A 22,927-nucleotide genomic window follows, 5' to 3' on the forward strand; every position below is an offset into this window, starting at 1 on the left:
AAGATCACATCGCATTGCATGACATCATCGAAGATCACAAAATATGACATCATGACTCACATCACATTATATATAAGAATCACATCCCATCATATAAGAACATGTCACATCACGTTACATCAAGAGCACATTACATCCTATATCAAGCATAACATTGCATCATATTGGATCACATCTCATTTATCATAACATAACCTTTTTCAGAGGACACTGGCTGTTGACCTCTGTGTGGTCTAATGTTACAGGAATTACTTGCTATCCATCCAGCTGTTTTATGTAATCTGGTGTCTGGGTCAGGGTCACCTCACCTACCTGACATTACAGGAGGGCAGATGCTGCTTCTGTATGCTTTTAAATACATCTTCTTATTTGGCCCCCATGTTTTTTTTTTCTATTTTTATTTTTTATTTCTAAATCTTTTTTTTCTGTTGATTATAATTTTACAAAATGGAATAGAGAGGGGAAAAAAAGCTACTGCAGGTCACCAAACATTCAAAATGCTTTAATGGGCCATGCTGATGTGATCAACCAATGGCAAGCACGGCGGGGAAACACTACGGAGAGAGCGCCACTGGCAGCGTGAATAAAGGCAGGCAACGTGCAGCGCGGAGGGAGGGAGGGAGGGAGGGAGGTCCGAGGCCGGGGTAGGCTACGGGAAAACGAGGTAGAGGCGGAGCCTCTCTCTGAGCCTGCGTGCATGCATGTGTGTGTGTGTTTCCTCGCTCACCCCTCCTCCTTTCAACCACCCCACCCCCACCTCTCCAGCCTCCCCACCGCCCCTCTCTCTCTCTCTCTCTCTCGCTCCCTCCCTCCCACCCTCGGCTGCCCGCCCCTGAGTCTGGAGAGCAGCAGCAGCAGTGGAGCTTCACTGCCTCTCCTCGCCTCACAGTGCGGGAATATACCAGCGGAGAGCAGAATGGATACGGAAGGGAGCCAGAGCAGCCTGTCCTCCAGCACGGACAACTCCCCCCACGACCCCTGGTAACAGCCTCAGCCCGCCCGCCCGCCTCTAGCTCGCCTCTCGGCCCGGTTTGAGTTCACCTTGGACTTTAGTTGAGTTCAGTGCGGGAGCGGAGCCGCGCCGAGACAAAAGACAAGCACGCTGTGTGTGTGTGTGTGTGTGTGTGTGTGTGTGTGTGTCTGTACGTGTAGGATGGATCCACTCAGCGGAGGAGACACAGACGCGCCACTGCTTTCCGCTTGTGTTTCTCCCCCCCTCTCCCCTCTTGTTTGTTTATTTGTCTCGGTTTCCCTCCAGAAGGCCACATTGCAACTTCTCCCGCATCATCTGGAAAACCCTCTCCTTTTTCCCTCCTCCTCTAGGGGATTATAACGGCCCGACTGGCCCATTGGTGACTTCGCAACATGGCCGATGCTTTCTTCTTACTTTATTGATGCTGTGTTACACACAATTCCTCCCAGTTTGCAGCCCCCGAGTGTGCCCGTGCTGTGCTGTGAAAGACGCGTGTTATTCTGTGTGACTTACGGCTTGTGTTTCTCTCATTCAGCAAAATGTTCATCGGGGGTCTGAGTTGGCAGACGACACAAGGTGAGCTGTCCCGCACGCTACTTTAATAAGTCTGAATGAAAGCCCCTGGCTTCCTCCTGTTTTCCTCTGTCTACATTTCGGCGTAATAATACATCCCATATTACCCGCGATGCTTACTGAAGTTAAGGGGAAACACTGCAAATAGTTAAATCAAAGCCTCCTATTCAATAAGGATCAGCTCTTAGGATTTAGACTTGCCGAGACGCAGGGAGATTAACACGGGAAACGCATGCACATTCAGCGACTTTGTCTGCCTTTTCCCCCCCGTGCACCAGCTACACTGTTCATAACACAGAAGGGCATTTATAGTAAAAGTGATCGTTTATCGAGCAGAAGTTCGGCTCGTATCGATGCCCGCGCTCGCGTGCTGTTCTCCTTATTGTTGCACTCGGATGAATCCATTCATTTATTTTCGGAGCCATGAGCGCAGGCTGGTGCGTGAATACAGTTTATTCTTGTTGCGATGGCCCGTGTTATTACCCCGCTGCTGCCGCCGCCGCCGCTGCGCGTCAAAACAGCGATCGTCACCAAGTGTAGCTTTGTTTGTGGTCCGCGGGGCCTAATGGGCCATTATGCTGAATGGCCAGATAGCCCGTGTGCGATCTCTGGAGGGACACAAACACAACGTGGTCCGCCCGACCCCCATTGTCTCTCTCCAGCCGCTGCCAGCGCATCACCTCGCCGGGGCCTGTAGGGATACACTCGCGCCTAATGTCTGGATGTTTTTTTTAACCGTGTCCCCCCTTGCTGTCTCTGCAGAGGGCTTGAAGGAGTACTTCTGTAAATTCGGCGAGGTGAAGGAGTGCATGGTGATGCGGGATCCCGTTACCAAGCGGTCGAGGTAAGAAGGAGGCGTGTGCGCTCCGCCGTCCTATCACTGGATGCCTCACACTCTGCCATGCTTTTCCATGAAGCTTGTTTTTAAGGTGCCGTGAGTTTGCATTCTGATTTTTTAAAATTGCTTTTCGTGTCTTTTTTTTTTTTTTTTTTGCCTTTGCAGGGGGTTTGGGTTCGTAACATACGCAGAACAAGCCGGCGTGGAAAAGGTTTTGGCGCAAAACAGACACGAGTTGGATTCCAAAACGGTGAGTTGTGGCTCAGAAGAGCTGGATGCTGCCAGTGACTTGTCTTGGGTAACTTTTCGGACTCCGTGCAGCATGTTTTTCCCCCCTCAGTGCATTTTGCCTCCCACCGTATGGCTTGTAAAGTTGAGGAGTGCGTTTTGGAGCAGCCTCCCCCTCCTCTCCTCTCTTCCTCCTCCTCTCTCTGCTCATTTCCCCCTCCAAATCCCGGTTCAGGGCGCCAACATGAAAGCGTTCTTTCTTGGTCTTCATTACCATGGTTACCTGGGGACCTGAATGGGGTAGGAGCCCCTGCAAAAACCCTCAAAGGGTTTATGTAGAGAGCTCGCAAGTTTTTTCCCCTCTTCATAGAAAATAACAGCAACCGTTTTCTAGTGGCAGATAAATAAAAAAAGTTGGAGGGAAGGAACCAGTTGTGGCAAATTATGTCAGGGGGAAGCCTGTGAGGTCCAAAATGAGTTGATTTTAAACACTGATGCTGAGGTTTGTTTGAACTCCTGTGATCTGGAGGGGGGTTTCTCTGTGATTTCCCCTCCTACACGGTGAAATTCAAATGCGGTGAACGGGACAAATCAGTCACCAGGTGGAGGTCGGAGCACACAGCGTGCCTGTGTTCAGATACAAGAACACTGCCATGACAGTGTGTGTGAACCCCCGCGGCCTGTAGTTTGGTGAGTTTCAAAGCTGCTGACTCAGATTTAAATATCTATGAAGGTGTGAATGCTGCTGTCTTGGTCATGTAGATTGGTTGTAGAGATGGGCGACTGGGTGTGTCAGTTTGCGGCCTTTGCTAACCACGCACACACACACACACACACACAATAGGATCATTTGAGAGTGAAAATCGGTGGCACAGAGAGGCAGCAGAGCTCATGGGTGGAGAAAGGTAGAGTCGGTTAGTTGTTGGAGCAAGCCTGTTGCCGGGGGTGACGCCGGCCACAGGAGACAGCGCCGTGGCTGCACAGCCTGATGGGATTTATGTCTCCATAACAACTTCTCGCCTATTTTGCATTAACTCAAGACACCCGGCTAGGTTGGGTTGCAGAGCTCTGACACTCACACACACACATAGACAATGTTATGTCATGACAGACCTTTATCCTCAGCTTGTGTGCGTGTGTTTAGGTGTAGTTTTTAAATATGTGAACTGAAGCAGGATCTTTCTGCACAGCTGCTTTAATTTTCATTACAAAATGAGTGTTGCTGCTGGTGATCTGTCCATTTTTTCAGGTAGCTTGGGAGTAAGTTCTAAGCAACTGTAAAGCATTACTCAGTGAGTCATATTACCTATTAAAACTAGGTACAGCCTGAGTGTGTGTGTGATGTGACCTAGGCAGAGGCTTTTGGAAGCTCAGCTTGGCAGGCCACTGGTGGGGTTAGGCGTTGCCCTATTATAAACCAAAATACAGCACAAGGCTAAACAATAATAATGTGCCCCACTCAAGTGCAGCTTTGGTTGCTCAGGTTGTTGTGGCAGCAGTCTGTGGGGGAAGCACGCCGTGGTACCATTTATCCAACCAGGCGTTTTAAACACGGGTATGGTTGCCATTTTGTTGTTCCATTTTGGAAGTAAGAGCCCAGGCTTCTTTTTTTTCCCCTTCTCCTGCCGTTTGTTTGCAAATCTCTCAGATTTGCAAGGGCTGTATCGTTAAAGACAACAATGACTTAGACTGTGTTTTTTTGTTGCTTTTAGCCTAATTCTACGACAATATGTGAAATATCACCGATGCATAATGAGCGAGCGTTGTGCAGCAGCGAAACGGCTCCTTCCTAGCTCCAACCGCTGCGTTAGGTGATGTGGTTCCACTTTTTTGCTTGTAAATTTTTGCTTGTAAATGATTTTTTTGTTAAAACACAGCAGCGTTGGGTCAAAGTCCGTGGCGTAGGACTGAATATTTGCAAGAACTAGCATAGCTTCATGGCAACAAACTCTCCAACATTTCCAACACCTGTCCCATTTGAATTATTATCTGTGTTTATTTATTCCTGCATTTTCTCACACCTGGCCTCGCCTCCCCTCCCTCCACTGTAAGAGGAGGAAGACTATTGTTTGATCAACGAGATGCGAGAAAGACATTCCTCGCTGGCATGAGGAAGAATACTCGATGCTCTGATTTCTTTTTCCTCCCTTTTTGTGCTGAGCCTTTGGTTTGTGAGAGGAGACGCTGCAAGGCCTGAAGCAGAGAGACGTGGAAGGTGAATGAAGGGGGTGTAACAGAGCAACAGGGTGCTGGGTGAGGACGCACAGGGTGAGAAGTAAACCACATCAGCCGGTGCAAGGTCCATGCCACTGGGTACACGTGGTATTAAACATTTACAGTCCTGTTACACCCAGTGTTGTTTCATCCACCCTTAGAAAGCAAAAGCCACAGAGCAAATGCTGATTGGACATTATAATTGCTGTCAGTACCTGTGTGGCTAAACATGTAAATGCAACAAATAAGAGGCTGTCTGTTGCTTTTAGAGTGAGGTCTGCTGTTTTGGTTGGAGGTTAGATTTCCTGTCGGGGCCGAGTATGGCCTCAGGGCAGTGGCGTGCTGTTGTGCTTCCCTGGACAGAGAAGAAGGGCACAACTGGTATTTGTTTTCTCTGAGAGATACTTTGCTGGAACCAGTTACGAGAAGAAGAAAAGAGGAGGCCAGATATTCTCTGAAATGTTACCACTTCTCATTCGCCGGGATTAGTGCGGGGTGAGTTTGGGTTTTGCTGTGTTATTATTTGAGCTGTGGTTCTACGAGTTTTCAGACGAGGCAAAGGCCCTTTTATGTGATTTTTGACGTCAATTTGTCGGCACAATTTTGCTTTACTGGTTCAGATGAATGGTGGATTATCGTGCATTATTATTGTTACGATAAATGAACTTTAGCCATGTTCGTAGCGCAGTAGACAGTGCTTACAAATGATATATTCAGCAGTGATGTGTTCGTAGCGTCTTATAACTTAGTAACTGTTATGCTTGAAAGGGCTTTGTCCTAAAATAACCCCTTTAAATGTTAACACTGAACTAACATAGCTTAAAAGAAAAGCACCCCATTATAGAAGGCAAAAATAAGGAAAATAGAGAAGATTCTGTGTTTTCTTTTCATTTTAACACCAATCAAACAGGAATGCCCCTTTGGAAGTGTGTTCCAGTAGGTGGTAATTGCACGTCCGCATGTGATGGTGCAGTAGTAGTCATCAGCATGGTGCTAATACAGCTGCTTTCGTCTCTTTCAACTCATGTTAGCGGCAGCCTCTGTGGACCACGGTCCGCCGTGGCTACTAACACCTGGTTAGTGGAGATGCTAGCACTAGCACCTTGCTCCTGACTGGAGATTAGCTGTTAATGCTGACGTGGACAGAACTGGAAAGGGGGATGGAGACGGTGCAGGAGAGGAGAGAGAGAGAGAGAGAGGCCCAGCTCCCGTGCTGTAATTAGTATAGATCTGAAAAGCAACTAATCGGATTGAAGGAAACAAACTGGATTGGGTTTCCGAGGTCCATGCGCGGCCTCAGATCGGGGGATAAAGCCTGGACCTGCTCTCAAGGTGGATGCAGGGTTCTCTCTCCGCGCTAAATGTGCGCCGCCCCTCCTCCCCACCACCACCCTGCCGCCGCCGCACACACCCGCCCTGGCGAGGCACCCTAGCACGGTTACAGGGGTAGGGGTGGGGTTGGGTTGGGGGGGTCCTCATTAGTGAGCTTCGTTAACTAATTACTGTGCCATTGTTCAGCTGTGCAGATTGACCCTGCTGGCCTGAGCCCAAACCGAGGCTCCCTCTCACTCTGTGTGCATGCGCTGACATGCCAAGTCCTTTTGTCTCCTCCTCTGTTTATAGCTTTTTGTTTAGCTTATATTGATTATATTGCCATAATGGGGCAGCCTGCAGTGCCTTTTTATCAGTGTGGGTGTTTGCCATTTTGTTGCAGGAATGTCTCGGCAGGTTGGCCAATGAGAGCCTGAACGACCACATGCATGACGGCAGTACACTTGTTGTCGGTAGTTTGGAAGAGGTGGATCGCTTTCTGTTTTTCCTGTTGCCCGTTTACATGTGTGTGTCACTTTGTGCACATGTGTTGGTGTTTATGTTTGTGCTACATTGTGTGGGTACCCGTGAGTGTGTGGGTGTGTGTGCCTGTGGGGGTAGCACGGGAGCCCCAGTTCCTCTACGGGCCCATCTGTTTTGTACTCTTTGTCCTGTTAATTAATGAAATCAGAGGGGCTGCCTGCTGGGACGGCCCCGCTGCACCGCCACACTGGACAGGCCCACTTTCTCATGGGCTGACTCTGTTTTCCAAATGAATGCCTTCTCTCTCTCCCTGTGCTTTCTCATTTTCACACTCCTTCCCCCAGCCCACCCCCTCTCCCTCTCTATCCAACCATTGATTTGACGTTTTTTTATTTTTGTTTTCCAGTTTGTAACACTGGTGGACGCGCTGGGCCACGTGAGGTGACTATTGGCCGTAGATTAGTCTAGTCTCAAAAGCTAAACCACCTAAATCATATTGTAGGCTCTGCCGTCACTATGCTACCTAGATGGAACGGAGGTTGGATGTCATGAAGCAGGATGTTAGTCAGACCATTTCGTGAACACTCAGTCATAACTCTTCGTTGTCAGTCTGGGAAGAGCAATCTTTTCGTCCTAGAAAGGGTTTTAACATTATTCTTGAGTAGTCACATTTTCACCACTGCTCTGGGCTGCTGATTGGGACTGTTGGCAGAGCCACTTCTCAATGTCAAGCCTCTGAAGAGCTATTTCTGAGTGTTGCAAACAGTGACCTGGCTAAGTCATTTTACTTTTTGCTTTGTGGCCTATCTGTCTTCCTTGAGGCTAATCCACCAGTCTGATAGATGCTTTAGTTTTCATTTATTACAGCCTTCCTCTCAGTACAGCCAGATGTAGAAATTACATGTTAGATATATTCTGTTATTCTGCTGAAGTGGAATGATTTTTTAACAGCATGGCATGACTGTAGCCGTAGTAGCACTACTACAGATATTGCATTAGGCCTAACCTAGTCTAGATGGTAACCTTCTGTATTTTAGGCTGTTTTTAGCTCTTGATCATTAAAAAACTATTAAATATTGGTGTTTTGACAACATGTGAAATATGGGTGGGAAATATGCCAAGAAACGTATTTGGTTTGCTCCATGGTATCTGTCTCTTTAGTGCTACTGATTACATTGTATTAACAAGATACATAACAAGATTTGTCAGGCGCTTAATTTCCTGGATGGGACCAAAAAAAAAAGCCAATGAACAGTGAGTTTCACGCAAACGCATCACAATATATATCGATTTTGTGATGCAATACACGCCTACTGATCGCCTGCTCCTAACATAACAATGGCAGTGATTCTAAGCGTGATCGAAGGTGAAATGGATCTTTCAAAGACACGATCTTTCAAAAAATCGCCACATGCTGTTAAATTAGTGAAAAGGCCGCTGGTCGTTTCTGTTCGTACGCCCTCACCTTGCAGGAACTGATTCCTTTGGGAGTATTCCTCCACCTTCCTCGCACACTGTATACACTGTACGTGACTGCAGCCCTGTGTCAGACATGAGAGCTGGTCTCTGGCTGCTGTCATTGTCAGCTCGTGGCCTGTGTCTCTGCCATATAATCGCCTCAGGACAGCACCTGCCCTCGAGTTAAAACAGTTAAAGGCAGGTGGGCTGACCTGAACACAAGAGGCTGTCTCCTCTCTGCACGTTCAGTTCGGAGGAAACGCCGGACGTGCTGCCTGAATTTTCCTGCCACTTTACGCCAGGATGTGTTATTAGAAAAAAATATATACAGTATTTACAGGAAAATGTGGCACGATGCAATTTGATCTTGACATTGTAGCCTGTTGTAGTTGTCTTCTAGTGATTCTGTCACTGTATTGTGCTTCAGAGGTCTTTTTCTTTCAGTAACACAGATACACTAGTCCTGCAAAGAATAAACAGTGAGACATACAGTATATAGAAATGGCTACATCTGCACCAGCCATTCACAGCATTTGTGTCATTTGCTCTCATCTTTTATGTGGATGAAAAGCAGGTGGTACAAAAGTCACCGTGTCAGTAATCCTACAGAACGAAGCCACACATCTATGATGTAGCGCCTGGCCCACTAAGCACAGATCCTGCAAGAAATGCTGTGTTGTCATTGTTTGCGAGCGCGGCTCTGTTGCTGCACTGCTGTTGCCGATATTCGCCGGTGGCTTCGCGTGTCCTTGTCACCTTTGTCTTTGTGCTCAGACCAGCTGGAGGTGACATGACTCTCCTCGTCTTTGTGTCCCACTTCAAGGTGCAAAGTCCTTCTGCAATCCCTTCCAAGGACGCTGCAGCTGCATCTTAGTTACACAGCGCTGTGCTCTTGAAGCCGTGTTAAAGCTGAGGTTCTTAGAGGTCCTCGTGGGATATTTTTGTCTGTAGATTTGTCATCAGAAGCAGGGCATTATCACAGGAAGGAGATGAAAGGATTGCTTGAATATTGAATGAACACCCTCCCTTGTATTGTGTGTATTATTCACATCATAAGTACTTATTTCTGGCCATTTGATAGGCTCCTTTTAGTTGCCAATATCAATTCAATACCTCTGATGGCGGCTGTGTGAGACACAAGGGGTTTTGCTTCACACATCCAATTATTAGAACAAAGATGGAACTCTAAGACCATAATACACTACGAGGTCCTGTGACCTAAAATCATCTCTCTCGCTGGCTTGAGTGAGAATAACACGAGATTCCTCACAAATTTAAAATGCCAGGCCAGGCTTTGCATATTTAGCATTATTAAAGGCCAGCTCATTCAAAACTCATTTGCTTCTAATTTTATCTGTAACCTTGACCACTGCTGAGACATTCCACTTGGGAGGAATATGGATGCAGTCAAATCTGGCTAATCCAAAATGGAGGTTGTCTGGATTTGTGAGATTTAAAATACATATACCCATCTGAAATGTATTCAGAATATTCCAGACTGGCCTGCTCTGTCTAGGTCTGTGGCTGAGATGCATTTAGTCGTGTCAGTTTGTGAATGTACATATTCTCGTCTCACTGTGTATTTTGCTCCTCACGCCTGTTTGTTTTGCTGGTGTGTTTGGATTTTTTGGGACTGGCATAAACAAGGGTCTACTACACATACTCTCAGATTAGCATATGTTCTATTTTTGGACCCGCAGGCCTTCAGATGGGTTCAGACTTAGAGACTCTGTGTTGTAACTAATTCTGGTTAGTTAATAGTGTGATAATTCATCGGCACCCAGAGCGAAATTCAGTTTACACAAGCACAGGATCAGCTACTGAGCAACATATGTGGAGCAAGTAGAGATTTGCTGCCTTTGCTCAAAGACACTGAGGATGGGGGGCATTTTAATGGTGGGTGCACCTCCCAGTGTCAGAAGAGACAGGGAAATATTTGTTCACCCTTTATTTTTACCGTAATATTTGTTTGGGACATTTTTGACATTGTTTTTCAATACTTCTTGACTTTTCCTAATTTTAGAATCATTTCATATAAACGAGATTTTGAACTAGTTATATGTTCCAGAAAATGACCCCTTTCTTCGTTTTGGGGACTCAGAGACATTACGTATAATGCTTTTTCTTCAAACGAAATAGATTTATTCATGCATAGCCATATATCAGATGTAAATATGAAATATTTCCTTATTTGGAATAAGAACAATGCATTTCTGTTTGGTCACCTTCAGGACAGCTCAGTTTGTGGCAAAGGGAACGGTCACCACATTAATAGGCCATTTTCCCTTAATAGGACCAAAAAAATAAAAATAAAAAACATTTTGCAATTATTATGATTATTGTACTTACAGAGGTGGGGTCTGTGAGTCTGTGTACGATGAGAAGGTAAATAGCTCCCTTGTAATAGAATCCTCTAATTATCTAAATATCTTATCTCAATCGTCACAGTTCATCAATCATCAAAGCTGCAATCAGATGCCCAGTAGGATGTCTTGAAATGTGTGCGTCACTTCAAGAGCAGAAATGTTTTTCCTCTGCTTCTACCGTTTTAAAACTCATCTCAACTCATCTCTCTCCCACAGATCGACCCAAAGGTGGCGTTTCCCCGTCGGGCTCAGCCGAAGGTGAGTGCACCCTGAAAGGGTTAACGGCAAGGCGGAGTAGAGATGATGTCATCTGTCACCCCTCATCACTCAGCGCTGGTTGGCTGGGATTAGAGTCAGGCAGTGACCAAAGAGGAGCGGCAATCCACTTGTCCGCCCTGACACCGTGACCCCATACCCTGACCCCACCCAACCCCCGACCGTCAGCAGCCAGCATCTCATTCACACACACACACATTTTTGTCCCAGCGCACACATCAGTGAATGCCTGCACACAGTGATCACCTGTACGCACACACAGACACCTCTGAGCCATACATGTAACAGACCTTAAACTGACGGGAAATAGGTTGAACGCTCAGAAGAGCTTTTAGAAACAGCTGAGATTAGATAAACACCACCAAACACAAGCCTGTTTATCACAGGCATCTACCCCCGCTTAATGTGATTAGTGGTAAACGATGCCTTCTTCTTCTGTGTTGCTAGCTGGTGACCAGGACAAAGAAGATCTTTGTCGGAGGACTGTCAGTCAATACCACCATCGAAGATGTGAAGCATTACTTTGACCAGTTCGGAAAGGTAAACTGCACACAAATCTGGCATCTATTTGTAGCCATTACACTCTGTGATGAGCTCCTTCCTCTCAGATTCTCCACTGCAGTGCTTCCCAACCTCCCCCACATCATGTTACAGGATGTTATTTAACCAATAATGATATAAACGTGGATATAATAGTGCATGCTACAATGCACATGTACATGTTATCTAAGAGTTGAACTGTTCAATCGGTTGATTTGGTGGAGTGCACCCCCTGGAGTAGCAGAGGGGGGAGGTTTCAGCCATTTTTATATTACTTCTAGCTTTCTGTTTCAACATTGTATCCATTACTATTTTTGCTTCCAATCATTTGTCCATTAACGAACTAACTCAACAGTTAATTCATTACTTTTGGCTAACTGTTCAACTGTTTATTCATTGCTATTAGCTACTTCAGTCATTTATCCGTTGGCCATCTATTTCAATAGTGTGTCCATTATGTTTAGCTAACTGTTTCAGCTGTTTATCTATCGCTATTAGCTACTTCAGTCATTTGTCAGTTAGCTGACTATTTCAATAGTTTATCCATTATGCTTAGCTAACTGTTTCAAATGTTTGTTTAATGCTATTAGCTATTTCAACCATTCGTCAGTTAGCTAACAAATGGAACTGTTATCTTTTAGCTAACTATGTCAGCGACTTTCCTCAAAGCTATTCAACCTTAACCATTACTGTTAACTGTGGATTACTATTAGCAATTTCACTTAGTTATCCAATAATTTATATATATATATATATATATATATATATTATTTATTACTTACTCTTTAACCATTCATCTTTTATTTAGCTAACATTAGCTGTTTCACTGTGTGTCTTAGCATGCTTGCTAACTAGTCGTCATACACACTTAGGCACAACCTGTGGTGATCAGGTGCTAAAGCTGACTCGATAAGTGGGCTTTTTTTTTAAATATCAAATCAAGATTTCTATTTTATCAAATTACTCAAGCTACTCTGCAATCTTTCCACGCACCCCCTGGCAACTGCAGAAGTACCCCCTGGGGTGCAAGTCCCCTGGTTGGGAATCATTGCTCTAATGGACTGTGCGCCTTTGATAGATTATATTAATCTGTTGGCCATATTCTTTTGACATCTTTCAGCTTTAGCTCGTGTTTTTCTGCTTGTTTTACTCCTTTTCCCCTTTTTAGGCTAAACAAAAAGTGCAAAATTTCAGCCAACCTTTAAAGGGAAAGTGAGGACCGAAAAAGAGCAAGAGCTAGAAGAAAGGAAAGAAAGATGCTGTGTGGTTATTGATGGTCTGCTCTGCCAGCCATAGTATTAATTGGTTTGTTAGTTTTTCCCTTTTGTTAGATGTTTTGCTCTTTTCCGATCACATCTTAGTGTTTTTGGCTTTTGCGTTTGTCCTGCCTAGCTCCTTTGAATGAAATTTGGTGAAAGGCAAACACATGCTGTGGAGACAGATGAGTGGCCGGGGAGAGGGAGGAAGAAAAAAAAAAGCAGCGAGAGGAGGGGAAGAGAAGAGGGAGATGGCGGGGGACTGAAAGGGAAGAAGCAACCCCCCATGGAGAGAGAGGAGGGGAACTCAGAAGGGTAGAAGGGCAGAGAAAAGGAGGAATGTTGAGATAGTGAGGAGGAAAAGTGACTGTGAAAGGGAAAAACACCAATCTGATGGGCCATAAATGTATCAAAGTGTCCATGATGCATGAATTGTTGGGTTACTTTTTAGCTAACTACTCCTTTTGAGGGGGGGTTAGGAATGTGTTTGAGTAGAGTTCAGACTCTTCAGTATTAACTAATCAAATGCAACAGCTGCTCCTGTAACAGCCCCCGCCACCACCACCACCACCACCACCTTACCCAAAATCAGTACTTCAGACACCAACTCCCCTCCCATCCCACATACACACACCCTGCTCTAGTCCCTCTCAGCTTGTTGCCGTGGTGACCTGCTTTCGCCCATTGTCCCGCTGTAATCCAGTGTTTTTTTGTTTCCCTTAAAAAAATGTGTAAGAAGTGCGTATTTGCATGAATGGAAAGAGGGTGTGTGTGCGCACGCATGAACGTGTGTGCCATCGCTGCGGAGGGAGGCGAGCTTGCATACATTTTCACAGACTGTACGACTCACAGCCAGTGATCCAGTTGTCACAAACATTAAGCGCGCGGTTCTGCTGTTGGTGATCAGGAAAGAGTGTGAAAATGAACATCGCTTCAGGATGTAGGCCTAATGGCTTGGAAGAAATTAACAGCACGAACCTCCTTCTGCCTCGTGTCTGGCTGCGTTTTCTCTCAGTTGGCCTCTGACTCATGTTTGGGGTATTACCATATTTCAGGTGCTGGTTCAAATTTAAACAATGTCTTCTAATTCGGGGTCGCGGGTCCCGGTCGACCCGGATTACGCGTGTGACCATCACTCGGTTGAACTCATTGTAAGGTGCATGTTGCGACGTGTGTCATGCTTTCTAGCTGTGTTTTGTAAAATGGCAGCTCTGTGCCGAATCAGTTCTCCCTGGTGATCACAGACACTCATATCTAAGACAACACTCCCTCCGCAGGATGAGGGAATATTTGAACTGTTTGGACTCGTGAGACCAAAGCTGTATCGAGGATAGGGCCAATCCCACAGTGCATTCCTGCTGAGCGGGAGGTATTTCTTGTTTATTATCTGAGCCTGGTTACAAGGTGCAGGTTAGGATGGTGTAGGAGTCAGTGTCCTGTTTATTTTCATAGTGTGGCACCGCCTCGCAAAGGAAAACACAGAATGCACTATGCGTTTTCTGCAACTCTTTGATACGTGCCGCCGTTTATTTCTTTGGAGTGCACTTCTGAAAGCGCACCTACACAAACTTCATCAGACGGGAATGAAATGGCTGCACAGTTGGCATGTCAGGTGTTCTGGACCAAACCGAGGAGTCAAAGGAAAGTGTTCATGTGTCGTTTCCTAACTGAACAAATCGGAGCTCCTGTTGCTAAATGTCCCCAGGCCAATGAGACCACAGCAGCCATGTTTGTGTGAGAAATAAGTCTGAATCCTGAGGTGAAGGTCTTGTAATCCCCCTCAGCCTGGTGGAGAGTCGAGAACGCCCCCCTTCTTTTTGGCCAAGGCTGAAGGCAAAGCCTGTGCGGAGCAGAGAAATGTGTTGCAGTTAGGTAATTTGATAATTAGCATTTCAGGCATTTTGGTCATACAGTCAATTATGTTTAATCCACGGGAAATCCCTGTTTTCATGCCTTTTATCCAGCCTCCCTGCACTACTTTCCTGAAAATACCTTACATGACAAACTACGGTTAAAACCCCTGTTTTTTTAAAGCCGTCTGAAATCGAATGAGCGAACAGGCCACAGCAGTAAGCAAAGGAAGGAGTGGATAAGATGAAAAATGCAGCATGGACAGGGCAGACGGGAAAAGTTGGGACTCCACTCACCCATGTGAGCTGGCGATTAGGAGGCTTGACTGAACACTTTGTCTGCTGGCCTGTTTAGAGAGAGATGGCCGGAGAGAGGGAGAGAGAGGAGAGAATGAAAGAGGGAGATGTGAGGAGACAGAAGGGAAAAAATGTGAATGCCACCTTTCATAATCTTGCAAATAGTGTAATGGACTTGTCAGCAAACGCTTGTTCTTCAGACAATAGCAGCACGCTTCACTAAGAACTGGATATTTTCAAAGCTGCGCTCGGGGAAGCTGCAGATGACCCTTGTTTTCGGTACGTCTGAGCATGCCAGAACTTCGTGAGAATATGACCTTAACTTTTCTTCACTCTCTGCACGCATGCTGGCTAGTTAGCGACTGAGCCGCCGCTAAGCCAATCTCAGACCCCCACAGCTATCCAATCAGATTGTCTTACAGCACCCTGGGCAGTGGACATCGGAGATCGTCTTCTTATTGGTTTTGGCAAGGGCAAGGGGCTGGTGTGCGACCACAGCATAAGCTCGCACACGTGACAGAATACTTCTCAAGTCAGCACACCGTTGTATTCCAGCGAACCATATTAGCCTGAACATATCATCTCTTCCCCCGGCCTCAAATGTGGGCTCAGAGCCGCGCCTGGTAATGCTGACCATCGGTCATCCCTTCCAGAATAGATGTTGCTAATGCTAACAGGAGGGCTAGCTGTGAGTGTAACTCTACTCTTATGATAACATGTTGGCCTGCAGCTGTCTACTTACTGTCCTGTTCCCTGGCTCTCTGCTGTGTCATTGAGTTTGGACGACCGGAAAGGTGGAACGCATGAGGGGGAGGAGGAGGAGGAGGAGGGGGGGGGGGGTAAAAACTGAATGAAGGACAGAAAGGGGTGGGGGTGGGGGGTGCCTCTGTGTGTGTCCAAGTTATATGTTGACAAGGATGAGAGTTGAAAGGGTCAGGGAGGTTGCAGAGGCAACCTCGATCCTCTCCATATTCATCATTTGGCGAAGAAAATGTAAAAGTCTCTCACTGGTGTGGACGCAGGCGTGATCTAAATCAGACCAGCATACGTGGATGTGTTTTTCATGTGAGGTAAAGGTTAGAAATCGGATGGTCTAGTCATCCAGAGGCCTCTGCCACTCATGTTACACTGGTTTGAGTTTCAGTGCTTGCTGCCTAATGAAAATAGCCATGTAGTCATACTCCGTGTGATGTAGGAAGGCTGTGTTGCAGATTTTGGCGAATGTTGTCGCAGTAGTTATTTATTTTTTCCTCCGGTCAACGACAGAAAACGCAAGCGTTATTCCACAGCCAGGCCTCGGCTTCCCTCTCTCCCTCCTCATGCCGTCAGAGCTCGAGCAGAAGTTGCTAACTTTCCTGCCAGTGAAGGACAAGTGAGGGAGGGAGGGAGGATAGAGGGTGAAAAGGGGGAGGAGGAGGAGGAGGAATATGAATAGGGCCGTGGAGTGAGAGCAAAAAGGAAAGTGGAGGGAGAAGGAGAATAAAAGCAGAGAGTGTTGACAAAGACCCCAGTTCACTTTGTTCTACTCTCTCTGATCCAAAATGTTCGCTGACAGAGTTTCTATCCTCCATCAAAACTTCATGTTGTTCTGTCACCCCCATTATTCATATCTGCTTCCCTTTCTCTGCTTTTCTGTCACATGCCTACTCTCCCTCTCTTTTTCTCCTGTCTCTCCATTCTATTCATTGAAATTAGTTGGTGGCGGGGGGGGCAAGTTCTTCTAATTGAAATTCTTTACAGGGTCTCCATGGGAATAGTAAACTTTGTGGAGAGGGGAAGAAAGAGGGTGAACGGGTGAAAGGAAAAAAGAGGGAGAGTGAGAGCAGTTTGTGAGAACTCCAGTGAAAGACAGACGGAGCAAAGAATGGGAAAGAATTTCCTTCAGCGCCTCGTGAACGGGGAGCGTTCACTTCTTTTTCACCTTGATAGATTGAATTTCATTTTATTTTTATACAGCGTCCCTCCTCCCCTCTCTCCCTCATTTCCCCATCGCTCTCTCCTCCCCCCCATTCTTTCTTTTTCTTTTCTCCTTTGTCACCTGTCACCCCTCCCTTTCTCCCCTCCACCCTCTCCATCTGTTTTCCCCTCTTACTCCAATGCTAAAGAGGGACAATGGCACCCCATGCTGTGTAATGATGTGTGTGTGTGTGTGTGTGTGTGTGTGTGTGTGTGTTAATATGTCGATCCTCATCTTTTCTTTGCTTTGTTCTCACAGGTTGATGATGCCATGCTTATGTTTGACAAAACAACCAACAGACACAGAGGTACGTTCGCACAGTTACGATACTCGCACACATTATGTTAATATGTGTCGACACGCTAAGTGTCCTCAGAAACGAAAGGGGAAACAGCGTGAAAGAGTCACAGGGTGAACGTTCACACACACACACACACACACACACACACACACACTTTTCAACGATCACACTCTTTTCTCCTTCCACTGCTCCCTCGCTTCCCCCTGTTTCATCTGTCTCTGTCCTCTCTCAGCCAGCCAGGAGTCCTGAGGCTCTGGATACAGGGCCAGGATGCTCACAGGCCAGGATGTAACTTAATTAGACAAGTGAGGAAAGAGGGAGAAGGGAGAGGGCAGGGTGGCGGCGGAGAGATTGGGTGTGATAACTGGTAGAAGAATGTAAATCTGGGAGCAGTTTTTGGTGAACCACGCCCCAAAGCTGCTCCTCCGTGATACCAACAGCTGATTGACAGGCGAGCCACGAGAGGCTTGTTCTCATGTCCTCGCCGACACTCTGATTGTTTTCACTGTAGGTTACTTGATTTTAAAAGGTCCAGAGTTATTGAATTTGGTCAAATGTTTGTGAAAATATGCTCTCTGTTGAGAACTTTCAAAAGGGAAATTCAGTGTTTTTACAGCATTATTTTAACAGTATAACTGCTGAGATCTGGGGTCCTGGGGTCTCCCTCTACACATGTCTTTGCTGCAAACCACAGGATCCCACCAACACTCACAATCTATGAGGATATCAAGTGTTGCAATAAGAGTCTGTTTGTGTGTCTTGCAGGCTTCGGCTTTGTTACCTTTGAGAATGAAGACGTGGTGGAAAAAGTGTGTGAGATCCACTTCCATGAGATCAACAACAAAATGGTACGCACGTCAGCAGTAACACATTCAGCCAATGAATCGGTGACGTTTATGTCGCATGGTGTTGTAGTAGCTGCGTTCAGTTTTCTGCCAGGGTGTGTTGTGAGTCCGTGTATCGTATTGTGCAGTTTTTAATGTGAACACTGGTTTCCTGTTCTTTATAGGTGGAGTGTAAGAAAGCCCAGCCCAAGGAGGTGATGACGCCGACAGGCTCAGCCAGAGGCCGCTCCAGAGTGATGCCCTACGGGATGGACGCCTTCATGCTTGGAATCGGCATGCTGGGTGAGATCCAAAATCAGATATACCCAAAGCAAATACACTGCACCAAAAGTACAAATACAGCGTATGTACATATATACATAGCAAATCCACCAATCACAGAGAAGTCTCCTTAAAGGTTTACTTCATAAGCAGTGGGTGTTGTGGTTTAGAGCAGAAGCTTAACACAACATAAACACTTTTAATGACAGTTTTATCAAATAAAACTTCTATAATGTATGTAACCATAGAAATTAAAGGGCATTTTCACACACTGTGTATAGTTTAAGAGCTTGAGTTATTGCTGGAAAAAACATCTACCTTCTACCTGCCACCAGCTCCACCGTTTAGTTTCTAGTTTCTTATAAATCTTCGTCTAGACCAATTAAGTGCTCTTATTAAGTGCTGCAATATAAAACTAAACCGGCACCGCGTTAAGAATGTCATCCATGGCTCCTTACATGTAATATTTCCTGACTTCTCCCATAAAACGTCGAAGAAAGAAAAATCGTGTTGATTTAAACTGAAATTGGCGTCTTAATTTGGTTGAAATTATTCTCTGAGCTGATTCTCACACGTACATCTCTAGCGAATGAAGCTGAAGATGTGTCAGAAATTTAGAGGTCACATAATGAAGGGCAACAGAGTTCTACACACTGGAGTAAAAATCTCAAAGCGTTTCCATTGACAAAACAAACTGAGAGGTACATGTGTCATTCGTGGTTGTTTGGCTCCCTCTACTGGATATTTCACTTTGTACTGTACTGTAGTCTCAGTAACTGTAGCTCACTCATTAGATTTGGTTTGTTTGTAATTCTTTTGTGACCCTGACCTTTAAAAAAAATACAGAAAAACAAGTATTATGATAATGTAGACACTCAAATAATCATGTTTCCAGCTGATGAGTTGGTCCACCCTAACTCAAAATATTCAGCAGGCGGATTAGAAGAAACGCTGAAAGAGAGAAAGAGGACCGACGGTATACATGTCAAGTAGTTCATACTTAATGATGGCTAGGCTACGTCAGATTTATATACAGTATAATGACAACTGTGTGGCATCACATACTTTGGATCCTCTGCATGCTTGCTGCATTGGAGCAGGGGGACATAGCTTATAGGACACTGGTTAGCTAACAACCCTTGCAGCAGGTGAATGTTTAGCTGCACAGTTGAGGTAGTTTTAAAGATAAAACCCAGCTAGATCAGCTGCAGTGACTCACTGATGTTGTCTTCACGTGTCTTTATTCAACCGAGTTAACTCGAGTGATGAATATTTTCTGTTTCTTACAGGCTACCCGGGCTTCCAGACTACTACCTACACCAGCCGCAGTTACTCTGGAATCGCTCCCGGCTACACTTATCAATTCCCAGGTACGTCCATGCAGATACAGGTGTTGCATGGAGTTGATTCAGCTGTGAAGTGCTGGGATCATGAAATGTGTCACGTGGATTGATCTTTCTCTCACACACACACACACATTAAATACCATCTTAATTTGAGCAGAGTCGCTGCTTGTAGATTTGTGATGTGATTTTTACATTGTCTTTCCAAACCCTGCTCCTTATCCGAAACATCTCCTCATGTCTTGTCTATTATTTGCCTGTTTTCCCCTCATATTCTCCTGTTTATTTTATCTGCTTATGTAAGCCCCTTTCATTTGGCTGTATAGCCCCTCCTTTTCCTTTGCTCCGACCTTCCTGCCAGTCCTCACAGTCGATTTGAAATTTTCTGCGTTCATGTTAGCGCTCTGCTGCAGCTAAAATGTCTGTGTGTGTGTGGCTTTGTAGTCTGGCCGGTGGATGGTGACTGTATTTACAAAGCGCTCTCTCTCTTGACCTTCTCTGTTTCTAGAATTCCATTTAGAGAGGACCCCCCTCCTGACATCATCCCACCCCCCTGAGCTGGCAGGTCAGTGGCTCCTCACCGGGAGAAAAGTAAAAGCTATTCAGCAGCAGAGTCAAAGTGAAACTGCTGGCAAGAAAGTGCATAAGCCTATTTCCCCAAATGTCAAACCATTCCTTTAAGTTTCATGTAAACAGACTATTCCTTTGATGAATAGTCAGGTAGTTTACCAGAACAGTGAGACATTTTACTGGTGATAAAATGGGCAAAAAATACAAGCTTTGTGGCTTCCTGCAATTATTCCAGTCATTAGAGAAGTGTGTGATCCTGTGACTCTACAAATAATCCTTTGAACTTACAGAAAGCTCTCTGTCTGTGAATCCTGTGGCCGTGTTAACAAAGTGCCTTATCTTGCCGCTAGGAGTCCTCCTGAATGGCGCTAAATGTTTGCAGTAAAGTTTCCTCTTCAGAGCTACTCATACAGCTGCTAAGAAGGGCCGGGGTGTAAATGAAATGAAAAAGGAAATGAAACATAAGATATGAAGGAAAAAGATTACATTAAATTAGCAGCATCTGTTTTTTACTGAGTCGGGAGTCCTCTGGACTTCCTCTAACTTCTCTGTAGTTAGGATCTGCTTTTAGCGCTAAAATCCTTTGTGAATTACTTTTGGACCAAATATGTAGGAGTCCTGAAGTTAGGACTGACAGGAGTTTCTCCTAACCCTGCCATTTAGGAGCTACTCTTAGCATGTTGACTGAATACGGCCTCTGCATCTGCAGGCAGCTCCTGCAGCTCTTTCTTTACACTGCCATCTAGTGGCTGTGAGTTGCACCTGCACTTGAAATCGTCACCCTTCTTGTTTTTGCCACGAGCATCGTTTCGTTCCTTATTTGAAGAGTCAGATTGCATTGGATGTCGGTTATATCACTGCCCTCCACCAGTTGGAGTCAAATCAGAAGACGAGTGTTTGAGCAGATGTCAAGTCAGCCGACACTGAGCTGTAGATTGTTTCTCATGATCTGAAGTAAGATCCACAATGACTGTCATCTGTGTTTGTAACCCCCAGCCATTCCCCTGACTGCATATGGACCAATGGCAGCAGCCGCAGCAGCAGTAGTTAGAGGTATGTGTGTGTCTTTGTGTGTGTGTGTGTGTCTGTGTGTGTGAGACATGCTAAGACAAAGAATATGTGAACTTGTGCATGTACTTGTATGCTTGCCTTAGGTAGAATATGTGCACATGTCCTGCTTGGACAAATAGAAGAATATTTTTAGACGTTTGTGTGCGTGTGTGTGTGTGTGTGAAGCCCTCTAGTGTTGAAGCCTGACTCATCTCCTCTGTCTCTCAGGCTCCACCCCTTCACGCACAGCTGGTTTCCTGGGAACTAGCAGCCCTGGACCAATGGCTGACCTATATGCTGCAGCCAATCAGGACTCAGGAGTCAGCAGCTACATCAGTGCCGCTAGCCCCGCCCCCAGCACAGGGTTCGGCCACGGTCTAGGGGTACGTCTCACACCCCCACCCACACACACACACTTGAATACATGCATGGATGCACGTATTATTCACAAAGCTAATAGAGTGGGTATCCACTCTTGCCTGTGTGTCCTCAGGGTCCTCTGATTGCTACTGCGTTCACTAATGGCTACCACTGAGAAGACTCAGGTCACTGAAGACGGGAGGGCTTCTCCTCTGCTGATGAGCCAATCAAAATGCTGGCTGCCCACTGATGGCACAACCTGATTGGCCAGCCACAGGCTCTACCGGGCTCTCCTGGCTCCCTGTGGCTCCACCCACCGACTGAATATCTTTTTAAATCCTGAACTCTGTTTTGCTGTACTAATCTCACTTCAACATAACGTCCCCGTCTCTCCTCTTTTGTCCTCATGTAGTCTAAAAACTAGATCTTCCCCCTCTGTTATCCATTATTTTCTTTTGAAGCTGAGAAAACTGCAAAAAAAAAAAAAAAAAATCTCTGAGGAAACATTTGTCACCTTTGACAAAGACACAGAGGACTATTTTGAGTTTTTTTATTATTATTTTATTTCAATGTGATTTGTCGTTTCATCATGAAATCCTTCAAAGCTGTTACTGATGTGAACGGAGAGAGAAAAAGCCGTGCGAGATGGGTCTTTGTCTGAAAACCATTTTTAACAAAGGAAGAACAAATCCAACAAGGTCCTTTTTTAACTCGAGCACGGAAACATGGGAGAAAAACTAAAATGTATATTTTGGTAGTCTTTAAAAACAAAACCTTTGTAATATTGTTATTAATATTGACATAATAATGATAATCTGTAAGGTATTTTATTCTGTAATTGGTTTTAAAGCAATGTTTTTATGTCTTCCTGTAAGATATTGTACATAAACGTTGGGGCGAGGGGAGGGTGGAGGGGTTACTGAACCGGCTGGCATGTCATTGGTTGGTTTGGAAAGGGTTAACAGCAATTTGACTGGATGTCATCTACTACTATGTGTGGTCATCTCACTACTTTTGTCAGTATGCATATGGTATATGTGTACGTTGTCGGCCAGTCCGCTCCAGCGACGCTTCAGCGCAGCGCTGTCGTGCATAGCTGTCGAGAAACAAAACTTCCAGGAGTTCGTCTGGCGTATTTGTTCAGCTAAGTCATCACTTTGTTTGCTTTGCTTCTTGAAAAAGCAACTTTGACTCTATAGTTTTAACACCACGATGAACCAGATTTCTTGCATCTTCATGAAAACTACTCAGATTTAAGACGATGGACTTTGGAAGAATCACAACCGCAAACAAGGAGAAATCAGGGGTTCACGGGGTTGGGTGTTGTCTTGACTTCTTCTTTTTTTGGAAATATTATATATATTTTTTGCGCAATTCACTTCTTAATTGTTTTGTTTATTGTTTTCTTTTTTAAAAATTCTTTTACGCGGTGCTCTGCGCCGTGAAAACAAAATGAAGGACATTCTCAGAGAAGCAATTGTAGAAAACATCACAATCATGTTCTGTCCTCGTATCACTATTGAAGGTGCATGTGATTGCGTCTGAGTGTGTGTGAGTGAGTGTTTGTGCGCATACAT

The 22,927-nt window shown here is 45.4% G+C and overlaps 1 protein-coding gene across 1 annotated transcript; it reads left to right on the forward strand.

Annotated features, from left to right (window-relative positions):
* The first annotated feature begins 864 nt into the window (after window positions 1–864).
* LOC121615957 (RNA-binding protein Musashi homolog 1-like) lies at window positions 865–21,858 on the forward strand. Its single transcript, XM_041950508.1, has 14 exons — window positions 865–981; window positions 1,509–1,549; window positions 2,309–2,390; window positions 2,550–2,634; window positions 10,661–10,702; window positions 11,168–11,260; window positions 16,879–16,927; window positions 17,687–17,769; window positions 17,931–18,048; window positions 19,317–19,397; window positions 19,879–19,935; window positions 20,937–20,993; window positions 21,219–21,373; window positions 21,484–21,858. Exons 1-14 carry the CDS (start codon window positions 917–919, stop codon window positions 21,523–21,525), a joined length of 1,050 nt encoding a protein of 349 aa, XP_041806442.1. The 5' UTR covers window positions 865–916; the 3' UTR covers window positions 21,526–21,858.
* The last annotated feature ends 1,069 nt before the right edge of the window (window positions 21,859–22,927 follow it).

The sequence above is a fragment of the Chelmon rostratus genome, chromosome 2, assembly GCF_017976325.1.
Source record: "Chelmon rostratus isolate fCheRos1 chromosome 2, fCheRos1.pri, whole genome shotgun sequence".
Classification (NCBI taxonomy): Eukaryota; Metazoa; Chordata; class Actinopteri; order Chaetodontiformes; family Chaetodontidae; genus Chelmon; species Chelmon rostratus.